This window comes from Phoxinus phoxinus (genome assembly GCF_949152265.1).
Source record: "Phoxinus phoxinus genome assembly, chromosome: 21".
In the NCBI taxonomy this organism is placed as follows: Eukaryota; Metazoa; Chordata; class Actinopteri; order Cypriniformes; family Leuciscidae; genus Phoxinus; species Phoxinus phoxinus.
This window is the reverse complement of record NC_136896.1, coordinates 18,717,085-18,735,258: the sequence shown is the minus strand read 5'-3', so window position 1 is coordinate 18,735,258 and position 18,174 is coordinate 18,717,085. Positions and strand designations below refer to the sequence as shown.

The following is an 18,174-nucleotide window of genomic DNA, read 5'->3' as shown; positions in this document are numbered from 1 at the left end:
ACTGTTGTATTATTTAAGAATTTCCATTTTTCAAAATGAACACCCTAATAACAAGTGGGTTATTATATGTTGCTGTCAATGTTAAACTTCAAATAAAACCTCATAATGTGAAGGGAGTGCCGTCATTTAGCTTTCAAAATATTAATTAAATATTATAATAAAAACAGTTTCTGATCTTTCTAAACTGTTTTGCTAAACTTTTTACTAATATATATATATACACATAATGTACACAAAGTTTTGCACACAATGTAATTTCTACTATATATTTCATAGACAAAGAAAATATTGGGCAGGTTGTAAAATTATGATAATTGTATGATTCATTCAGCCCTACTGTAACAGAGTCAGGGGTGTGCCAACTGCCACAAAGAGGCCTCAAAGATGTTACCAGCAGTAGCAGCACCACTGCTCTGGATGTACCGGCAGATGGAGGCGTAAAAATGAAGTGACGTGATGATGAGGTCAAAAGTTCAGTGTTTAATCCAACAAGTGCATCTGGTATTTACAGTGAAAATCCAAAAAAGAAAAAGAAACAAATAAAAATAAAATAAACTGTTCAAAGTTATCTGCACAACTCTGGCTATGCCAATAAATTGACCCAAATCAGAGCAATAACTTATCCAACCACTCACTCTACGAGCCTCTAACAACACTGAGGCGCCTTCTTAAAAAGGCTAAGCCCCTCCTATCTGGACCAAACCATTTGGTAATTAAAGATAATAAAGGAATTTAAACAAGAGCAAACTAAATAGATTTAACAGTAACAAAGATATAAACTGTTAGAATAATACCAAAATATGTAAACATTGAAAACAAAACAAACTCAATTAATTATTAACGTTAAACAATGTTTAACAAAGAATCAAACAGAACCCCAATCTCCCCCTCACACATGAGAACAATTAACTGTGCCAACTATTGGCGGGAAAGAGGTATTCAAAAATGGTGGCAGTTACAGTGACCGGGTTTTGTCTGTTTGGTGAAGTAAAATGTTCCAGTACGTAAGTATGACAATTTATTATTATGCAAGTGGTTAATTGAAAATAAATAACCATTTAACATGGTTACCGGTCTTGTTTGAGTTCTTAATACATAAATCAACAAAGAGAAATTAATAACTCAGTAAACGTTAAACTAAAGGAAAAGGACATGGAGAGGACAGGTACAACACGCAACAATACACAATCAGTGACACACATATATCTGCGTTAACTGATGTTAAAATATGCACAAAACAGATAGTGTGTTAGGATGTTAGTGTGAAAAGTATGCATGTATGTATGTTCTCAGTCCACTGTGATTATAAGAGGCTTCTCCAAAATAAGAGTCTCTAGTCACAGAGCCTCACTGTGACACCTACTATTCATATTTTCACTTGCTCATCCATCGTAACCTACTCTTTCTCTTTTTTTGTGCATTATCTTCTCTTTTATTCTTTATTGCATTGTATTTTTTAAAGGTAATCTCAAAAACAGCCGTCGGTCCTCCTATATGCTGGCCATTACAACGGAGCGCTCCAAGTCATTTGACGAGGGTCTGAACACCTTCAAGGAGGAGAGCCGTGTTTTCTCGTGAGTGTGAGGACAGCTAGAAGTATCATAACATTTTCCTCTGGAATAACCACTGCACATTGCACATAATATGCTGTTTGATGTATCATTTCTTTACAAGCTCACATATTACAGTGCTCAGTGTTTATTTTCACGCAGTATCTGTTTGTGGCACAATCTTCTCATTATTTGAAATGCAAATTACTACATGAAGTTTTGTAGTGTTTTAATTTCGATTAAACTGAGATTCATTTTGGGTGTATCAATTACTACATGAAGTATTGTCTGGTCTTTCTAATTTTTTCTTTCTTTCTTTTTTTTTAAAGGAGACTACCAAAACGGGTCAAAAGCTTTTTCACAGATGGCGTGAGTTCTCTATATCCAACCTCAATTACAACTCTCCATCCATTAAAGGAGTAATTCACTTTAAAATTAGCCCATGATTTACTCACCCTCAAGCCATCCATCAAGCCCCATATGACTTTCTTCTTTCAGACGAATACAATCTGAGTTATATTAATAAACACCATGACGCTTCCAAGCTTTGTAATGGCAGTGGATTGCAACCATCAAATTGAAGCTCAAAAAAGTGCATCCATCCATTATATAAGAACTTCACATGGCTCCAGGGGGTTAATAAAGGCCTTCTTAAGCACGATGAGTTTGTGTAAGAAAAATATTCATATTTAACATGTTACAATGTAAAATTTTAGCTTCTGGCCAAACGGCCATACTCAGTCTACTTGCGTATAAAGCACAACTTAGGGGTGGGCGATATGGCAAAAATATTTTATTTTTGATTTTATCACGATTCTCTTTCATGTTGTTTTTACTCTTTTGCAAGTGACTGAGCATTACAGCCAAATTAATTTCCCTATTTTAAAAACAAAGCCTTACAAGGTAACAAAATATGAAATAAAAAAAAAGAATGGCAGACAATTAGGCCAAAGTGGAGCAAATAAAAATAGGCTACACAACATAATTATACAAATGAAATAAACAGTGCTTTATTTTTTCAGCTACAGTAGGTGATTTAACAGTAGCATTCAAATGAAAATAAATTAAATAAACAAATATAAAAATAAAACACTACATAGACATCACTGTATAAATTATACATTGATTCTATTAAAGCTACTTTAAAAGTTCTCAGTCAAGAGCAGTGAGTGATTCTGTCACGAACACACACAGGAACAGGTAGATCCAAGAGCAGTATACTTTATTAAAGGGTAATCCGTACTCACAAGCAGTCCAGGCAAGGGTCGAAATCCAAAAGGCAATCCAAAAATACAAGACATAAACAAGCAACAGGAACGGAAGTGTGGGGACAATATACAAGGACTCCGTGACAAACACTGAAACAGACAGGGTATATATACACAAGTGCAAACAAGGTGACGAGAAACAGCTGAAGGAAATGAACAATCAGTGACAGACAGGATTATGGGAAATGTAGTGAAAATGCCTAGACACCGTGAAAACTGAGACCTCTAGTGTTAAACCCAGGGAACCACCAGACACTGTGACATAACCTCCCCTCTACGGAGCGGCTACCAGACGCTCCAAGACCACAAGAAACAAACAAAACAAGAGTCCAGGCGGGAGGAGAAAAGGTGGAGGATCAGGGAGTGGGATGGGGATCAGGTCCATGGAGGGGAACAGGAGCAAGGGGGAACGGCTTAAGCAACGGCCAGGGCGAAACAGACAATCCATCGGGTGGCCAGGGCGGTGAAGACCCCTCGGGCGGCCACGGCGGTGAAGACCCCTCGGGCGGCCACGGCGGTGAAGACCCCTCGGGCGGCCACGGCGGTGAAGACCCCTCGGGCGGCCACGGCGGTGAAGACCCCTCGGGCGGCCACGGCGGTGAAGACCCCTCGGGCGGCCACGGCGGTGAAGACCCCTCGGGCGGCCACGGCGGTGAAGACCCCTCGGGCGGCCACGGCGGTGAAGACCCCTCGGGCGGCCACGGCGGAGACGACCAGGGTGAAGACGACCACTCGGGCGGCCATGGCGGAGACGACCAGGGTGAAGCCGACCACTCGGGCGGCCATGGCGGAGAAGACCAAGGCGGAACAGAGACAGACCCTGGCTCAGGAACAGTCACAGACACCATCGGCTCAGGAACTGGAACAGACACCACCGGCTCAGGAACTGGAACAGACACCACCGGCTCAGGAACTGGAACAGACACCACCGGCTCAGGAACTGGAACAGACACCACCGGCTCAGGAACTGGAACAGACACCACCGGCTCAGGAACTGGAACAGACACCACCGGCTCAGGAACTACAACAGCAACAGACACCACCGGCTCAGGAACTGCAACAGACACCACCGGCTCAGGAACTGCAACAGACACCACCGGCTCAGGAACTGCAACAGCAACAGACACCACCGACTCAGGAACTGCAACAGACACGGGCACCGGCTCAGGAACAGACACGGGCACCGGCTCAGGAACAGACACGGGCACCGGCTCAGGAACAGACACGGGCACCGGCTCAGGAACAGACACGGGCACCGGCTCAGGAACAGGCTCGGCGGGCGTGACGTGAAGCTCAGGCTTGGCGGGCGTGACGTGATGCTGGATCGGGGCCGTCAGGGCGAGCAGCTCGGGCGGGGCCGGCAGAGCAGCATGCCTAACCGGCGCGTCAGGGATGGCAGTCACCTCTGGGACAGTCTCTGGGTTAGGAACCACCGGACGGTCCGTTGAAGAGGTCCTTCTTCTCCGGACCACCGAAATCGGAACCACCAGACCCGACTCAGGAACAGACACTGGCTCCGGCTCTGGAACAACAGACACTGGCTCCGGCTCTGGAACAGCAGACACTGGCTCCGGCTCTGGAACAGCAGACACTGGCTCCGGCTCTGGAACAGCAGACACTGGCTCCGGCTCTGGAACAGCAGACACTGGCTCCGGCTCTGGAACAGCAGACACTGGCTCCGGCTCTGGAACAGCAGACACTGGCTCCGGCTCTGGAACAGCAGACACTGGCTCCGGCTCTGGAACAGCAGACACTGGCTCCGGCTCTGGAACAGCAGACACTGGCTCCGGCTCTGGAACAGCAGACACTGGCTCCGGCTCTGGAACAGCAGACACTGGCTCCGGCTCTGGAACAGCAGACACTGGCTCCGGCTCTGGAACAGCAGACACTGGCTCCGGCTCTGGAACAGCAGACACTGGCTCCGGCTCTGGAACAGCAGACACTGGCTCCGGCTCTGGAACAGCAGACACTGGCTCCGGCTCTGGAACAGCAGACACTGGCTCCGGCTCTGGAACAGCAGACACTGGCTCCGGCTCTGGAACAGCAGACACTGGCTCCGGCTCTGGAACAGCAGACACTGGCTCCGGCTCTGGAACAGCAGACACTGGCTCCGGCTCTGGAACAGCAGACACTGGCTCCGGCTCTGGAACAGCAGACACTGGCTCCGGCTCTGGAACAGCAGACACTGGCTCCGGCTCTGGAACAGCAGACACTGGCTCCGGCTCTGGAACAGCAGACACTGGCTCCGGCTCTGGAACAGCAGACACTGGCTCCGGCTCTGGAACAGCAGACACTGGCTCCGGCTCTGGAACAGCAGACACTGGCTCCGGCTCTGGAACAGCAGACACTGGCTCCGGCTCTGGAACAGCAGACACTGGCTCCGGCACTGGAACAGCAGACACTGGCTCCGGCTCTGGAACAGCAGACACTGGCTCCGGCTCTGGAACAGCAGACACTGGCTCCGGCTCTGGAACAGCAGACACTGGCTCCGGCTCTGGAACAGCAGACACTGGCTCCGGCTCTGGAACAGCAGACACTAGCATGTCCAGGATCCGAGCCAGACGCTCCAAATAGTCCATCATTGCCTTGGCAGCCCCACAAATGGGCATCTCTAGACCCGTCTCAAACTGGGCAGACGGGACGTGAACAGTCTCTGGCTGGGCAGACGGGACGTGAACAGTCTCTGGCTGGGCAGACGGGACGTGAACAGTCTCTGGCTGGGCAGACGGGACGTGAACAGTCTCTGGCTGGGCAGACGGGACGTGAACAGTCTCTGGCTGGGCAGACGGGACGTGAACAGTCTCTGACTGGGCAGACGGGACCTGAACAGTCTCTGACTGGGCAGACGGGACCTGAACAGTCTCTGACTGGGCAGACGGGACGTGAACAGTCTCTGACTGGGCAGACGGGACGTGAACCAACTCTGACTGGGCAGATGGGACGTGAACCAACTCTGACTGGGCAGATGGGACGTGAACCAACTCTGACTGGGCAGACGGGACGTGTCTCCTCCTCCTCCTCCGTCCATGATGGCGTCTCGGTGGCATCGAACTCACCATCTCTGGGGAATTTACCGTCTCCTCTACAAACCTGGTGGCTATGGTCTCCTCATTCCTTCTAGCACACATTGAAAATAGGCCAACAAAGAAATCGAGGATCCTTCATCCTTTCCCGGAGGGAAAATCTCGCCACGCGGTATCCACATACCGGATCGTACTGCTGGATCTATTTGTGTCGGAGTCCTTCTGTCACGAACACACACAGGAACAGGTAGATCTAAGAGCAGTATACTTTATTAAAGGGTAATTCGTACTCACAAGCAGTCCAGGCAAGGGTCGAAATCCAAAAGGCAATCCAAAAACACAAGAGATAAACAAGCAACAGGAACGGAAGTGTGGGGACAATATACAAGGACTCGGTGACAAACACTGAAACAGACAGGGTATATATACACAAGTGCAAACAAGGTGACGAGAAACAGCTGAAGGAAATGAACAATCAGTGACAGACAGGATTATGGGAAATGTAGTGAAAATGCCTAGACACCGTGAAAACTGAGACCTCTAGTGTTAAACCCAGGGAACCACCAGACACTGTGACAGATTTTCTCTTTGTGTTTTGTTGTTTTATTAACATTAAAGGATTAGTTCCCCCCCAAAATGAAAATTGTCATAATTTACTCTCTCAAGTGGTTTTAACCCCCTGGGGTCGGCAATCACGCCGGCGTGATCTGCTCGCTTTTTTTCTTATCAGTGCAAAAGAGATTCAAAATACTTTGTTGGTTTTGATCTTACATTTAAGTGTTTTACATCATTCGAACCAGTTAAGTTTCTATTTTTTTTGTGTATACTCACAATAAAAACAAAGTGTTGTGTCTTTCGCCAAATAAAGAAAAATAAACATGATGCGAGTTCTGCCTTCTCTCTGTCAGGGAAGTCCATTCTGAAACGCGTCCGAAAATGAACTGTAACTCAGCGAATTGTCACTCAGGAACGAGACATTTGTCTTTATGAAGCTAGAATTCTCTTCTTTTAAATGAAGTAATTTATATTAAAAAACACATATTCTTAGTTTATGTAATCCGTTTGAAACCAAGGAGAGGCGCAGTTTTTCGTTCTCTCTTCATTATTTTTAATGAGCTGATGCCGCCACGCCCCCCGGCGCTATTCAGATGCTAATAGTTGAGGTGATCTATACGCATCGCACACGCCCTCCGATCAATGCCATGATGAAAACAGAAAACACGCAGTTTCTCGTCAGATTCACGGATAGTTCATCGCGTTTTGAGGATGGCACGCTTCTCCGGTAAAGTCGTCCTCCAGATGATTATGGACAGCGAGGAAGAATTCACCTTTTCCTCAGAGAAACGGTTGCATCTCAGACGGAGAACGGCTGCATTTTCAAGAGCGAATTGATCCCACAGAGGATACAAGTTCGAGTAAGTTGTTTAGTGTTTATATAATTATTTTTCTGATTATATAGAACTCATGTGAATTTTCAGACTATATTTTGCTTAGTTTTGGTTAGCTTTTGACATCTTACAGGAAAGATTGCCTTACAATATCCCTAACATTCGTATATGGTCGTGTTTCAATGTGATATTACTCTCTAAACATATTTGTATTATATTTCAATCCGTTTTGATTAGCTTATGCCACTGATTATCATGCTAAAAATACTGACTTTTGCGAATATCTGCTTAGGTGTAAATATGATTTCGTGCAAATATATTTCAGCCTCCGGTAAAATGTGATAGGCCTACTGTCTAAATACTAGACATTATATTTTTATATATAAATGTTCGGTTTTGGTTAGCCTATGACACACGCTAAAATATTGCCACAGATGATTGTGAATGCAGGTGTAAATGTTTGAAATGCTGTAAGTGCGTGCGCAGATAATGGCCATCAACAGCTCGCGGTGACGCATCTATGGCCCATAAATAGATATTTCTCCGTCCTATGGCCCATCAACAGATATATAGACTACATGCATTGTGCGTCCATACCCATTAATCGCCCATCTTTGGATAATGTATGCTAACACAGTTGTTTTTATTTTTTTAGGAATGTGTTTGCATCACACTCTCCTTCTCCAGCAGAGGGACACGCAGGTGTCGTTCAGTTCTCAATCGAGAATGATGGTAAGTGCACAGACGTAATATTTTACTGATGAAATGTAATTGTGTTTACAATATACATAATATACTCGTCATAATATACAAGTAGGGCCTACCTATTCTTGTGTGAAATTACAAAATCGGTTGTCTTTTTCTTAATCCATGGCCATAGTGATTGATAGCGATAATAATACAGTTTCTTTGATTGTGTTATCAACAGATGTGACAATGAACATGTCCAAGCACCGGTCCCGAAGAGAGCCAAGGCAAACAAGCAACAGGTCCAAATCCACCCTGTCATGGAAAACCGAGACTGATGTTGACATGGTTGCACAGACTGCGTGATTCCTGCCCGGGAAACTGGACCGCAAGTGACCTCTGTTTACTCACATTCGCCCATGAGTTTGTAACAGTATACACTACCTTTCTTTTTTCTTTAATTTTTAAAGGATGTTAAGTTATATTGTTAGGAAAGATTTCTATTTTGAATAAATGCTTTTCCTTTTAATTAGTGAATCCTGAAAAAAAATATCACAGGTTATAAAAAAATATTAAGCACCACAACGGTTTCCAACATTGATAATACCTGATTATCAAATCATGATATTAGAATGATTTCTGAAGGATCATGTGACACTGAAGACTGGAGTAAGGATGCTGAAAATTCAGCTTTGATCAAATAAATAAATTATATTTTAAAGTATATTAAAATAGAAAATCATTATTTTAAATTGTAATAATATTTCACAATATTACTGTTGTTTCTGTATTTTTTATCAAATAAATGCAGCCATCTTCCAAAAATATTAAAAATATTAAAAATGGTAATGTGTCCAAACGTTTGACTGGTACTATATGTTTATATATGTACGGTAGCACTGTGGTCTTGTGAGGCACAACATTTAGTTCCTCCACATAGAGGAATTACAATAAAAACAGATTAAAAAACAAAACCTTTGAATGTCCTCTCATTCTCAGATTCTCCTCTCTGCCTCACAGAACCGTGATGGGGCATTAGCCATGGATGGGGGAGTGTCTATTGTCTCCCCTCATTCATATTCATGGCCATCAACACCCCTACGCATAAAGCAGTGCTGGCACAAAAACTGACTTGCAAAGTTTAAATCTTTATATTGTTGTTTTGTGAAAGAGTGATCAGAATGATTTTCACATCATTTTGTAGTAAACATTCTAGCCTACAAGAATGGTAACTCAAAAGTCTTGTGCCAAACTATTCAGTATGAGTTATATGAGCTCATTGCAGTGACACATTTTTTCCCAAAACTTACTAACCACGCATAATATTTTTTTTCTATAAAATGCAAACATGTAACTTCCATTTTGCTCACATATTATTGTAGCAGAGTTTGTGCTGCAATACAGCATAATTATGTGTTGGCCAAAGGTATGTTGTAAGTAGCTGAGATAAGCACAAATGTCAGGGCATGTCAAAACCTCTCAAGGGCCCCAAAAACCCCTCAGACCCCAGGGGGTTAAACCTGAATAAGTTTCTTTCTTCTGTTGAAAATAAAAAGTTATGTTGAAGAATGTTGCTGGTCCCCAGTGACTTCTATAGTATATATTTTTCCTATGGAAGTCAATGAGGATCAGCAACTGTTTGGATGGCCACATTCTTCAAAAAATATATATATTTTTTTCAGCACAAGAAATAAATGATTACAGGTTTGGAACAGCATTAGAGTGAGTAATTAATGACAATTTTTTTATTTTTGGGTGAACTATCCCTTTAAGGACAAGTAGCAGCATGTTTACTATTAGGCTACTGTTGCTTTAAGACTGGCACATCTAATGGACACGCATATTACACGCAACCTAGTATTTTCTCTCAAATGTGTGGTTTCACTTTAGACATAACCAACTGTGTTTATGTAAACCTTGTGTGTATGTATTTGACAGTATTAACGCAATAAGACTTGAAAGATAACTTAGTCCAGTATTCAGGCGCTGTTTGACGTTTTAGTATGTGTGCTTCGGGTGTATGCACTCAGAAAAGCGCATGTTAGTTAGAACGGCGTAACAGCACGCAAATTAAATGTTTAACAGGCAAATCTTTAATGTACAGGCAAATAATGAACTTTTATGTACTGCAGTGTCCAGTGAGTGTACCTCTACCGCTGCATTAACATGTGATGTGTGTGAATATATGTCGTGTTGAGATGGAGGCGCCAGAACTGAACTGATAAAATGCACTGTACATGATACTACGATATTTCTTCAAAAGCAGATTGTGGAGGCATTTTAATCGTCCACGATCAAAAAGTAAGATATCGCACACCCCTAGCACAACTTGCATAACTTATGCTGTTGGAAGAACTTTGATACTATAGTATAGATCATGGGGTTTTAATTTCGCGCCTTGAAAATGTGGTAGGCATCCATGGTATTGCATTAAAATGGTTTAGGTCATTTCTGACAAACAGAAGGTTTTCAGTTAATCTAGGACATACTTTTTCGTCATCTACTTCATTGGACTGTGGTGTTCCGCAGGCATCCATTCTTGCACCAATGTTATTTGCCCTATACATGTTACCACTAGGGTCTATTTTTCGCAAGTATGATATCTCCTTTTACTTTTTTGCAGATGATATGCACATTTATTTGCCTATGAGTAAAAACCTTAAATCATCATTGGATTTCCTTAAAGTCTGCTTACAGGAGGTAAAAACTTGGTTGTCAAATTTTTTTTTACACTTAAATGAAAGCAAGACTGATACCCCTATTGTACACCAGTGGTAAAAGATCTTGGGGTAATGTTGGATTCTTCCCTAAAGTTTGAAAAACAGATAAACTCAGTGGTGAAATCTGCTTTCTTTCATTTAAGACTCGTGGCAAAGGTGAAGCCGTTTTTAACTAAAAAAGACTTAGAGATGCTGATCCATGCTTTTGTGTTTTCAAGACTGGATTATTGTAATTCATTATACACTGGTGTCTCCCAAGCATCTTTACGCCAGACTATTGACAGGGACCCGTAAATATGATCATATCTCTCCTGTTCTGGCCTCCCTAGGCTGGTTGACCATTCGAGACAGAGTTGATTTTAAAATGCTAGTCTATGCCTATAAGTGCTTAAATGGACTAGCTCCATCATATCTTTCTGAACTTCTTGAGGTCCATAAGCCCTCTAGATCTTTAAGATCTGCTGAGAAAGGAATTGTGCTGTCTGTACCACGCACAAAATACAAGCAACGGGGTGATAGGGCCTTTGCTGTAGTTGCCCCCAAGTTATGGAATACGCTACCACTTTATATTAGGTCTGCTCCGACTATAAAAGCCTTTTGAAATTTCACCTATTTCATGTCCTCTTCAGGTGTAGAGGGATGAGCTCTTGTGCATCTATGTGTTATTATGTGGATTTTAGTGTGATGTTGTTTGTGTTCTATTGTGTATTCTTTGATTTTATTTTTCATATTTTAGAATTTTTTGTACAGCACTTTGGTACAACTTACTGTTGTTGGAATAGCGCTTTATAAATAAAGAAAGAAGAAGAAGAAGTAGCGTAGTGAGTCATGGCGTAGCGTAAATATTAGCAGTACATCACATTACTCAAATAAGTTGCGCATTAGACGCGTGCAATCCATATGTTGTTTGTTTTTTATATATGAATATTTTTCTTACACAAACTCATCGCTTTGCTTCAGAAGGCCTTTATTAACCCCCTGGAGCCGTGTGGAGTTCTTATATAATGGATGGATGCACTTTTTTGAGCTTCAATCTGATGGTTGCAACCCACTGCCATTACAAAGCTCGGAAGCGTCAGGGTGTTTATTAATATTACTCGGATTGTATTCATCTGAAAAAAGACAGTCATATAAACCTAGGATGGCTTGAGAGTGAGTAAATCATGGGATAATTTTCATTTTAAATTGAACTACTCTTTTAAGAGTCTTTTCGATAATGTCTTGTTTTTCCAGTCTCTAGAGAGCCTTCGAGCGGCGGAGGAAGCTCACTCTAAACGTCACTCCACCTCTGAACTGGGGAACATCACTGTCACAGATATCAGGAAAGAAGGCTGGCTGCATTATAAACAGATTCTCACTGAGAAGGGAAAGGTCGGACACTAGTTCATGCATCTGTCTAATTACTCATGTAATTATCTTTTAGACATTGCCAAGTACTTCTGTGGGCTAGCCTGAGACTTCTGTTTTTGTATTGTATCTAGAAAGTGGGGAGTGGCATGCGGCCATGGAAACGAGTCTTTTGTGTGCTGCGCTCCCGCTCGCTTTTCCTCTACAAGGATAAGCGGGAGGCAGTGCTTCACGCAGCCGGGGCAGGAGGTCATGGCAATGGGCAAGGGGAAGATGAGCAGCCAATCAGCATTCGAGGCTGCTTGATTGACATAGCATACAGTGAGACAAAGCGTAAACACACCTTGCGACTGACTACTCAGGACTTCTGCGAGTACCTGCTGCAGGCGGAGGACAGGGATGACATGCTAAGTTGGATCAGAGTCATCAGAGAGAACAGCAAGACTGACAATGGGGTTTGTTGATGAGGGAATAGGGGGAGGAGGGAGGGAGGAGGGAGGAGGGAGGAGGGAGGAGGAAGAAGGAAGAAGAAAAAACCCCTCTAGAACAGAGATGTTTAAACCAGGGCCTGCGGTCCAAAGTAATAACATTTGATTTGGCTCGCCATGCCATATCACAAGAGGGGAGAAAACATGCCATCGAAGCTTTTTGTAAAAAAAAATATATATATATATATATATATATAAAATTTAAAAAGGTTAAATGCTTAAACATTGAAAAATATTTAATGTATTAAAAATTAAGCATTTAACTTTTTTACATTAAATACACACACACACACACACACACACACATATATATATACATATATATATATATATATACATACATAATGTGGGTAAAATAAGTATTGAACATGTTTCTCAGTGTACCATTTTTCTCAGTAAATATATTTCTAAAGGTGCTACTGACACGTGTTGTCAAACATGCAATGTTCACTAGATGTTGGTAACAATCCACACATTCAAAGAGATCAAACCATAGATGTCTATAAATTAAGTTATGTGTAATAATATTAATTGACACAGGGAAAAAGTATTGAACACATGAAGAAAGGGAGGTGTAAAAAGGCATGGAAAGGCAAGACAATCATTAATTAGAAAACAACCCTGCCCCTTGTCAGAGCAAATTAATATCAGCTGGTTCAGTCCCAACTAATGGCCTATAAAAAGGTGTCTCATTACCAAGGTTTTACACAAGAAACATCTCATGATGGGTGAAAGCAAAGAGCTCTCTCAAGACGTTCACAACCTTATTAACGTTATTGTTGCAATACATACTGATGGCATTGGTTACAGAATGATTTCAAACCTTCTGAATGTTTGAGGGAGCATTGTTGTGGCCATAATCTGGAAGTGGAAAGAACATAATTTCACCATAAACCGGCCACGACCAGGTGCTCCTCGCAATATTTCTGACAGAGGAGTGAAAATATTTATCAGAACAGTTGTCCAAGAGTAACGGACCACTTGTGGACCACGTCAGAAAGACCTGGAATTAGCAGGTACAATTGTTTCAAAGAAAACTATAAGTAATGCACTCAACTGCCATGGCCTGTATGCACGCTTACCACGCCAGACTCCATTGCTGAAGAAATGTTGAAGGTCGTTTAAAGTTTGCTGCACAACATTTGGACAAGCCTGTGAAATACAGGGAGAATATAGTCTGGTCAGATGAGACCAAAATGTAACCATGTTTGGAGGAGAAATGGCACTGGAGATCACCCCAAAAACACCATTCCAACAGTGAAATTTGGAGGTGGGAACATCAAGGAAGGATGAGTGGGAAAATGTACAGATTTTTCTTCTTGATAAAAATCTGCTACCATCTACCAGGATGATGAAGATGAAACGAGGGTGGACATTTCAGCAAGGCAATGATCCTGTAACGATTAAATCCTCTGGAGGCAAGTTGAAGTGAACCCAAATGCAACTTGGATTATTAGTTAGGGATGGCTGACGCAAAACACTCGTTCCGAAGCTTTGCGAGATCCCGAAGCGCAGATGATTCGAAACACTGATCCGAAGCGTGATTCAAAACACCCATGTCACGTGACAATGGCCAAACGAAGCCTTGAAGTGTTTCACAAGTGTTTCATCAGGTGTGATCCGCAGAATCAGCGTTTGATTGACACGGTCGGGAACAGACCACACAATCGCACATCTGTATAAAAGTCAAGTCAATGCATAATGACCTCGTGGGTTTGTTTGAGAGGAGTTTGATTTTGAGATAGCGGATTTTTGGTGATATAGTGACATAGTGCGATTTGTTATAGGCTATTTAGACTTACATTTAAATTTACACAACACATTGACTGATAGGCTAGAGACAGACAGAGTACAGCCTACATATAGTGACACATTAATAGCAGTTTCAGTTATGTTATGTAATCTGAATCATGTAATATATACTTCATATGCCATCAGTTTAGGATTTGTTATTAATTGCTGTTTTCATTTTTATTCAGAGAATGTCAACATCAGACCCCTCATCACCATCAACACCAATAGAAACACAGGACAGTTTATGGGAACTTTTTGATACTCATATCCATCAAACCCAGATGATACACAATGCTACAGCTGATGCCACAGTGGAAGTGAAAAAATACATCAACGATGCGTATTTGCCCAGAACTCGTGAATCGTCATGATCCACTAACTTACTGGAAAGAGAGAGCAGTAGCCTAATCTTTCCTCATTTCTATGTCCTTGCAAAAATATATATATTTGCTTGCCAGCAACAAGTGTCCCTTGTGAGAGGATTTTTTCAAAGGCTGGAGAAATTATCTGTAAAAAAGAAGTAGACTAAGTCCTTCACAGCAGATAAATTAATATTTTTGAATAAAAATCTCTAAAAATTAGGCTTGATTAATATTAATTTTGCAGGACCAAAATAACAGCTTACAATATAAAGCTTCACATATTAGAAAAATACAATAATATAAAAAAACAATTTTTTTATGGCAGATCAACAACTGCAAGTGACCACTAGGTGTCACCGTTGAGACGGGTGTCGGATTGATTCGAAGCCTCGAAACAATATGGCCCATTTGGTTCATCTGTTTCATTGCTTCACGAAGCCTCGATCTGCCCACCACTATTAGTTAGTTAGCTATTACCAAAACTGGAACTCAAAACAAGAACATAAGCTTACACAACGTTAGAGTAAACATTCAACACTAGACAAAGACACAGGGCAAACACGAGGGCTTAAATACACAGACTAATTACAAGACAAGGAACACCTGTGAACAATGATCAGACGATTAACCAATGACAAGACACACAGCAGGATCATATGACAAACAGGAAATTACATGACAAGAGACAGAAACATGACAATGACGAGAAACAAAACCCAAACCGTGACAGATCCCAGACACACGAAAGAAAATAAAGCTGCTAGGCCCAGCCAATCACCTGACTTGATTCCAATTGAAAATCTATGGAATCTATGGAATCTAAAGATCATAGTTTATAGAAGAGTCCCACGAAACCTTCAAGATTTTAAGACTGTTTGTTCGGAAAAATGGGCCAAAATCACACCTGAGCAATGCATGCAACTAGTTTCTCCATGCAGGAAGCGTTTTGAAGTATTAAGCATATTTATTTAAGTATTAAGTATTTTCCATGTGTCATTTAACATTATTACACATAAACTAATTCATGGACATCTATGGTTTGATTTATTTGCATGTGAGGATTGGATGGGTTGTTACCAACATCTGGTGAAAATTTCATGTCAATACCACCTTTAGAAATATATTTACCGAGAAAAATGGTGACATTTCTTGTATACCCGCTGTATACATCCCATGACCCTCAAATAAGTTAGATTTTTGGCCCTTTATATAAAAAAGTTTAGGCACCTCTGTTCTTAGAAAAATAAACATTACAAAACAGTACAATCAAATATTCAGAAATGTAATCACATCATGTATGCCGCAGACATCATAGTATTAATATGTACTATAACCTCACAAATGATAACTGTAATGCAGACACAGATAAACATTGTGATTCTACATCACAGAGCTTTCTTGCTGCTTTGAACTTAATTTATTTTAAATAAACAGTAGAACTATGACTGTAAAAAGCAGCTAGTAGCCAGCAATGTACGGTAAATTCACTCTAAAATATTTGACACCCTAACAGGAACTGGGCTTCTCCAGACAGGCTCTAATTAATAAGAAGCTGAATGATTATAGGAAACGGAGGTGATTATCTTCCCTACTTAATCATACTTGTAGAATGGTGAGTGTGGTAGTCTTATCTCTTTCGTTTTGCAGTCCAACAGGCAACAAGCTAGATACTTCTCCTAGGATTCATCGGATGATGCCACCTTTCCTTCTCTCTAAATCTGAAAACACGTCAGGTGTGAACCGAGCCCCAGGGAAAGGTGAACTCTCTGAACCATGATAATTAGGCTTAGACACTAAGCCCTGCTCATTTACCCACTCTCTGGTCTGCATTTACATCTTTCAGATCTGTCTCATCTCTTTCTCCGACTCTAACAGATGACAGTACTAAGGCACCATGGGGCATTAACATCATGAAAAAAGGAAAGAAAACGGGTCCAAAAGCTTTTGGAGTGAGGCTGGAGGACTGCCTGCCTGCTGCCAATAATAAGGTCAGCAAGAGTTGTGAACTAGTGCTTGTTTTCATTAACTAAATTATGAGAAAATACTTCCGGGTAGAGCTGCATGGGCAATATGGGAAAATGTATTATCACAATATTTTTTTCCAGATAATTCAATATAGATATTTATCCCAATATTGTAGCGTCTGGACCAATCAGGCACGCCCTAACTATTCATTATATTTAATGAATAATCCAGCAAACTCACTCTCTCAACAAAGGTCTATGAAACTCCCCCAAAACTAACATCACAATTGAAGCTTACCCACTGGCAAAACCTGGTGTCCTGTTACAGGACACATTAAGACTGATAACAAGTTTTACGACCCCAAAATGAATTTCCAGAGAGTTGTGACTCTCACGTCATTCTTACTGAGAATGAGAAATAAACCATGTTAATCCTATATATATATATATATGTATATGTATATGTATATATATATATATATATGTATAAATGTATATATATATGTTTTATTGTAAACTCTAATGGGTTAATGTTTCAAACTTTGCAAACTATGGTTAACCAAAATCATGTGTGGCATGTTTGGTCTCTATAAACTCCAAACTTCGTCCTCCATTTGTTAATTAACATTACATTTTGCTAACTTTGTGACGCATTAGTATTATACTAGTATTATAGTATACTAATATACTAGTATTATACACACCCAGAGGGTGTGACATCTTCACGCTTTAAAAATCAATGATCACAAGATCAGCCCATCATTTTAATTATTTTTTATTTAATATATATTAAGGCCTTGTATGGATATAATCGATCAAGGACCTTTTCCATAGCATCAGTTAATATGCTAACGTGCTAACATTCCAACATGTCAAAGCTGACTACGAAATTATTCACAGATCCTCCTCACCCTCCCCATCTTTATTTAATATAATTGACCTCTCTTACTACACTACATTGATAGTTACTTTAAATAGTTGTTTTTAATTATTTTTAATTTAGTTAGTTAAGGCCTTGTATGGATATAATCGATCAAGGACCATTCCTTAGCATCAGTTAATATGCTAACGTGCTAACATTCCAACCCTCATTACCCTTTCCATCAAAGGGGTGTGGCTCACAAGTCATTTCTTTGACAAATCAGAAACCTGTCTGGGTTGTTCATCCAATGACAAAATAAGATATTTTTTTAATTTTCATTAATAGTTTCCTCTGTGTCAGACAGGTATATAAAGACTGTCCTGAAAGACTGTTCTTACTCACACAGACAGATCCTCCAAGTCTGCATCCTCTGCCTATACAGAAAGAAAATTTAATTGCTCGATGTTTGATATTTTAGTTTACAATTTAATATAATTGACCCCTCTTACTACACTACATTGATGCTTACTTTAACTATTTGTTTTTAATTATTTTAAATGACATTTGATAGATTGATAAATATATATACTTTATTCATCCCAAAGGGAAATTTTAGACGTCCAGTAGCTTATACATACACACACACACACACATATCTCATACACATAGATAATCTAGTCGGTTATGTAGTTGGTTTCGTCAAGACATGAGTCAGTGAGGC

General features: G+C 41.0%; 1 protein-coding gene across 1 annotated transcript in view; it reads left to right on the top strand.

Annotated features, from left to right (window-relative positions):
- Positions 1-18,174, top strand: part of arhgap23b (Rho GTPase activating protein 23b) — a 322,411-nt gene that overhangs the window by 255,393 nt on the left and 48,844 nt on the right. The window contains exons 9-15 of the mRNA XM_079596330.1: positions 1,463-1,574; positions 1,880-1,919; positions 11,870-12,007; positions 12,118-12,438; positions 16,141-16,202; positions 16,275-16,384; positions 16,503-16,615. Of these exons, the coding sequence (XP_079452456.1) occupies positions 1,463-1,574; positions 1,880-1,919; positions 11,870-12,007; positions 12,118-12,438; positions 16,141-16,202; positions 16,275-16,384; positions 16,503-16,615 (896 nt within the window). The remainder of the gene's footprint in view (positions 1-1,462; positions 1,575-1,879; positions 1,920-11,869; positions 12,008-12,117; positions 12,439-16,140; positions 16,203-16,274; positions 16,385-16,502; positions 16,616-18,174) is intronic.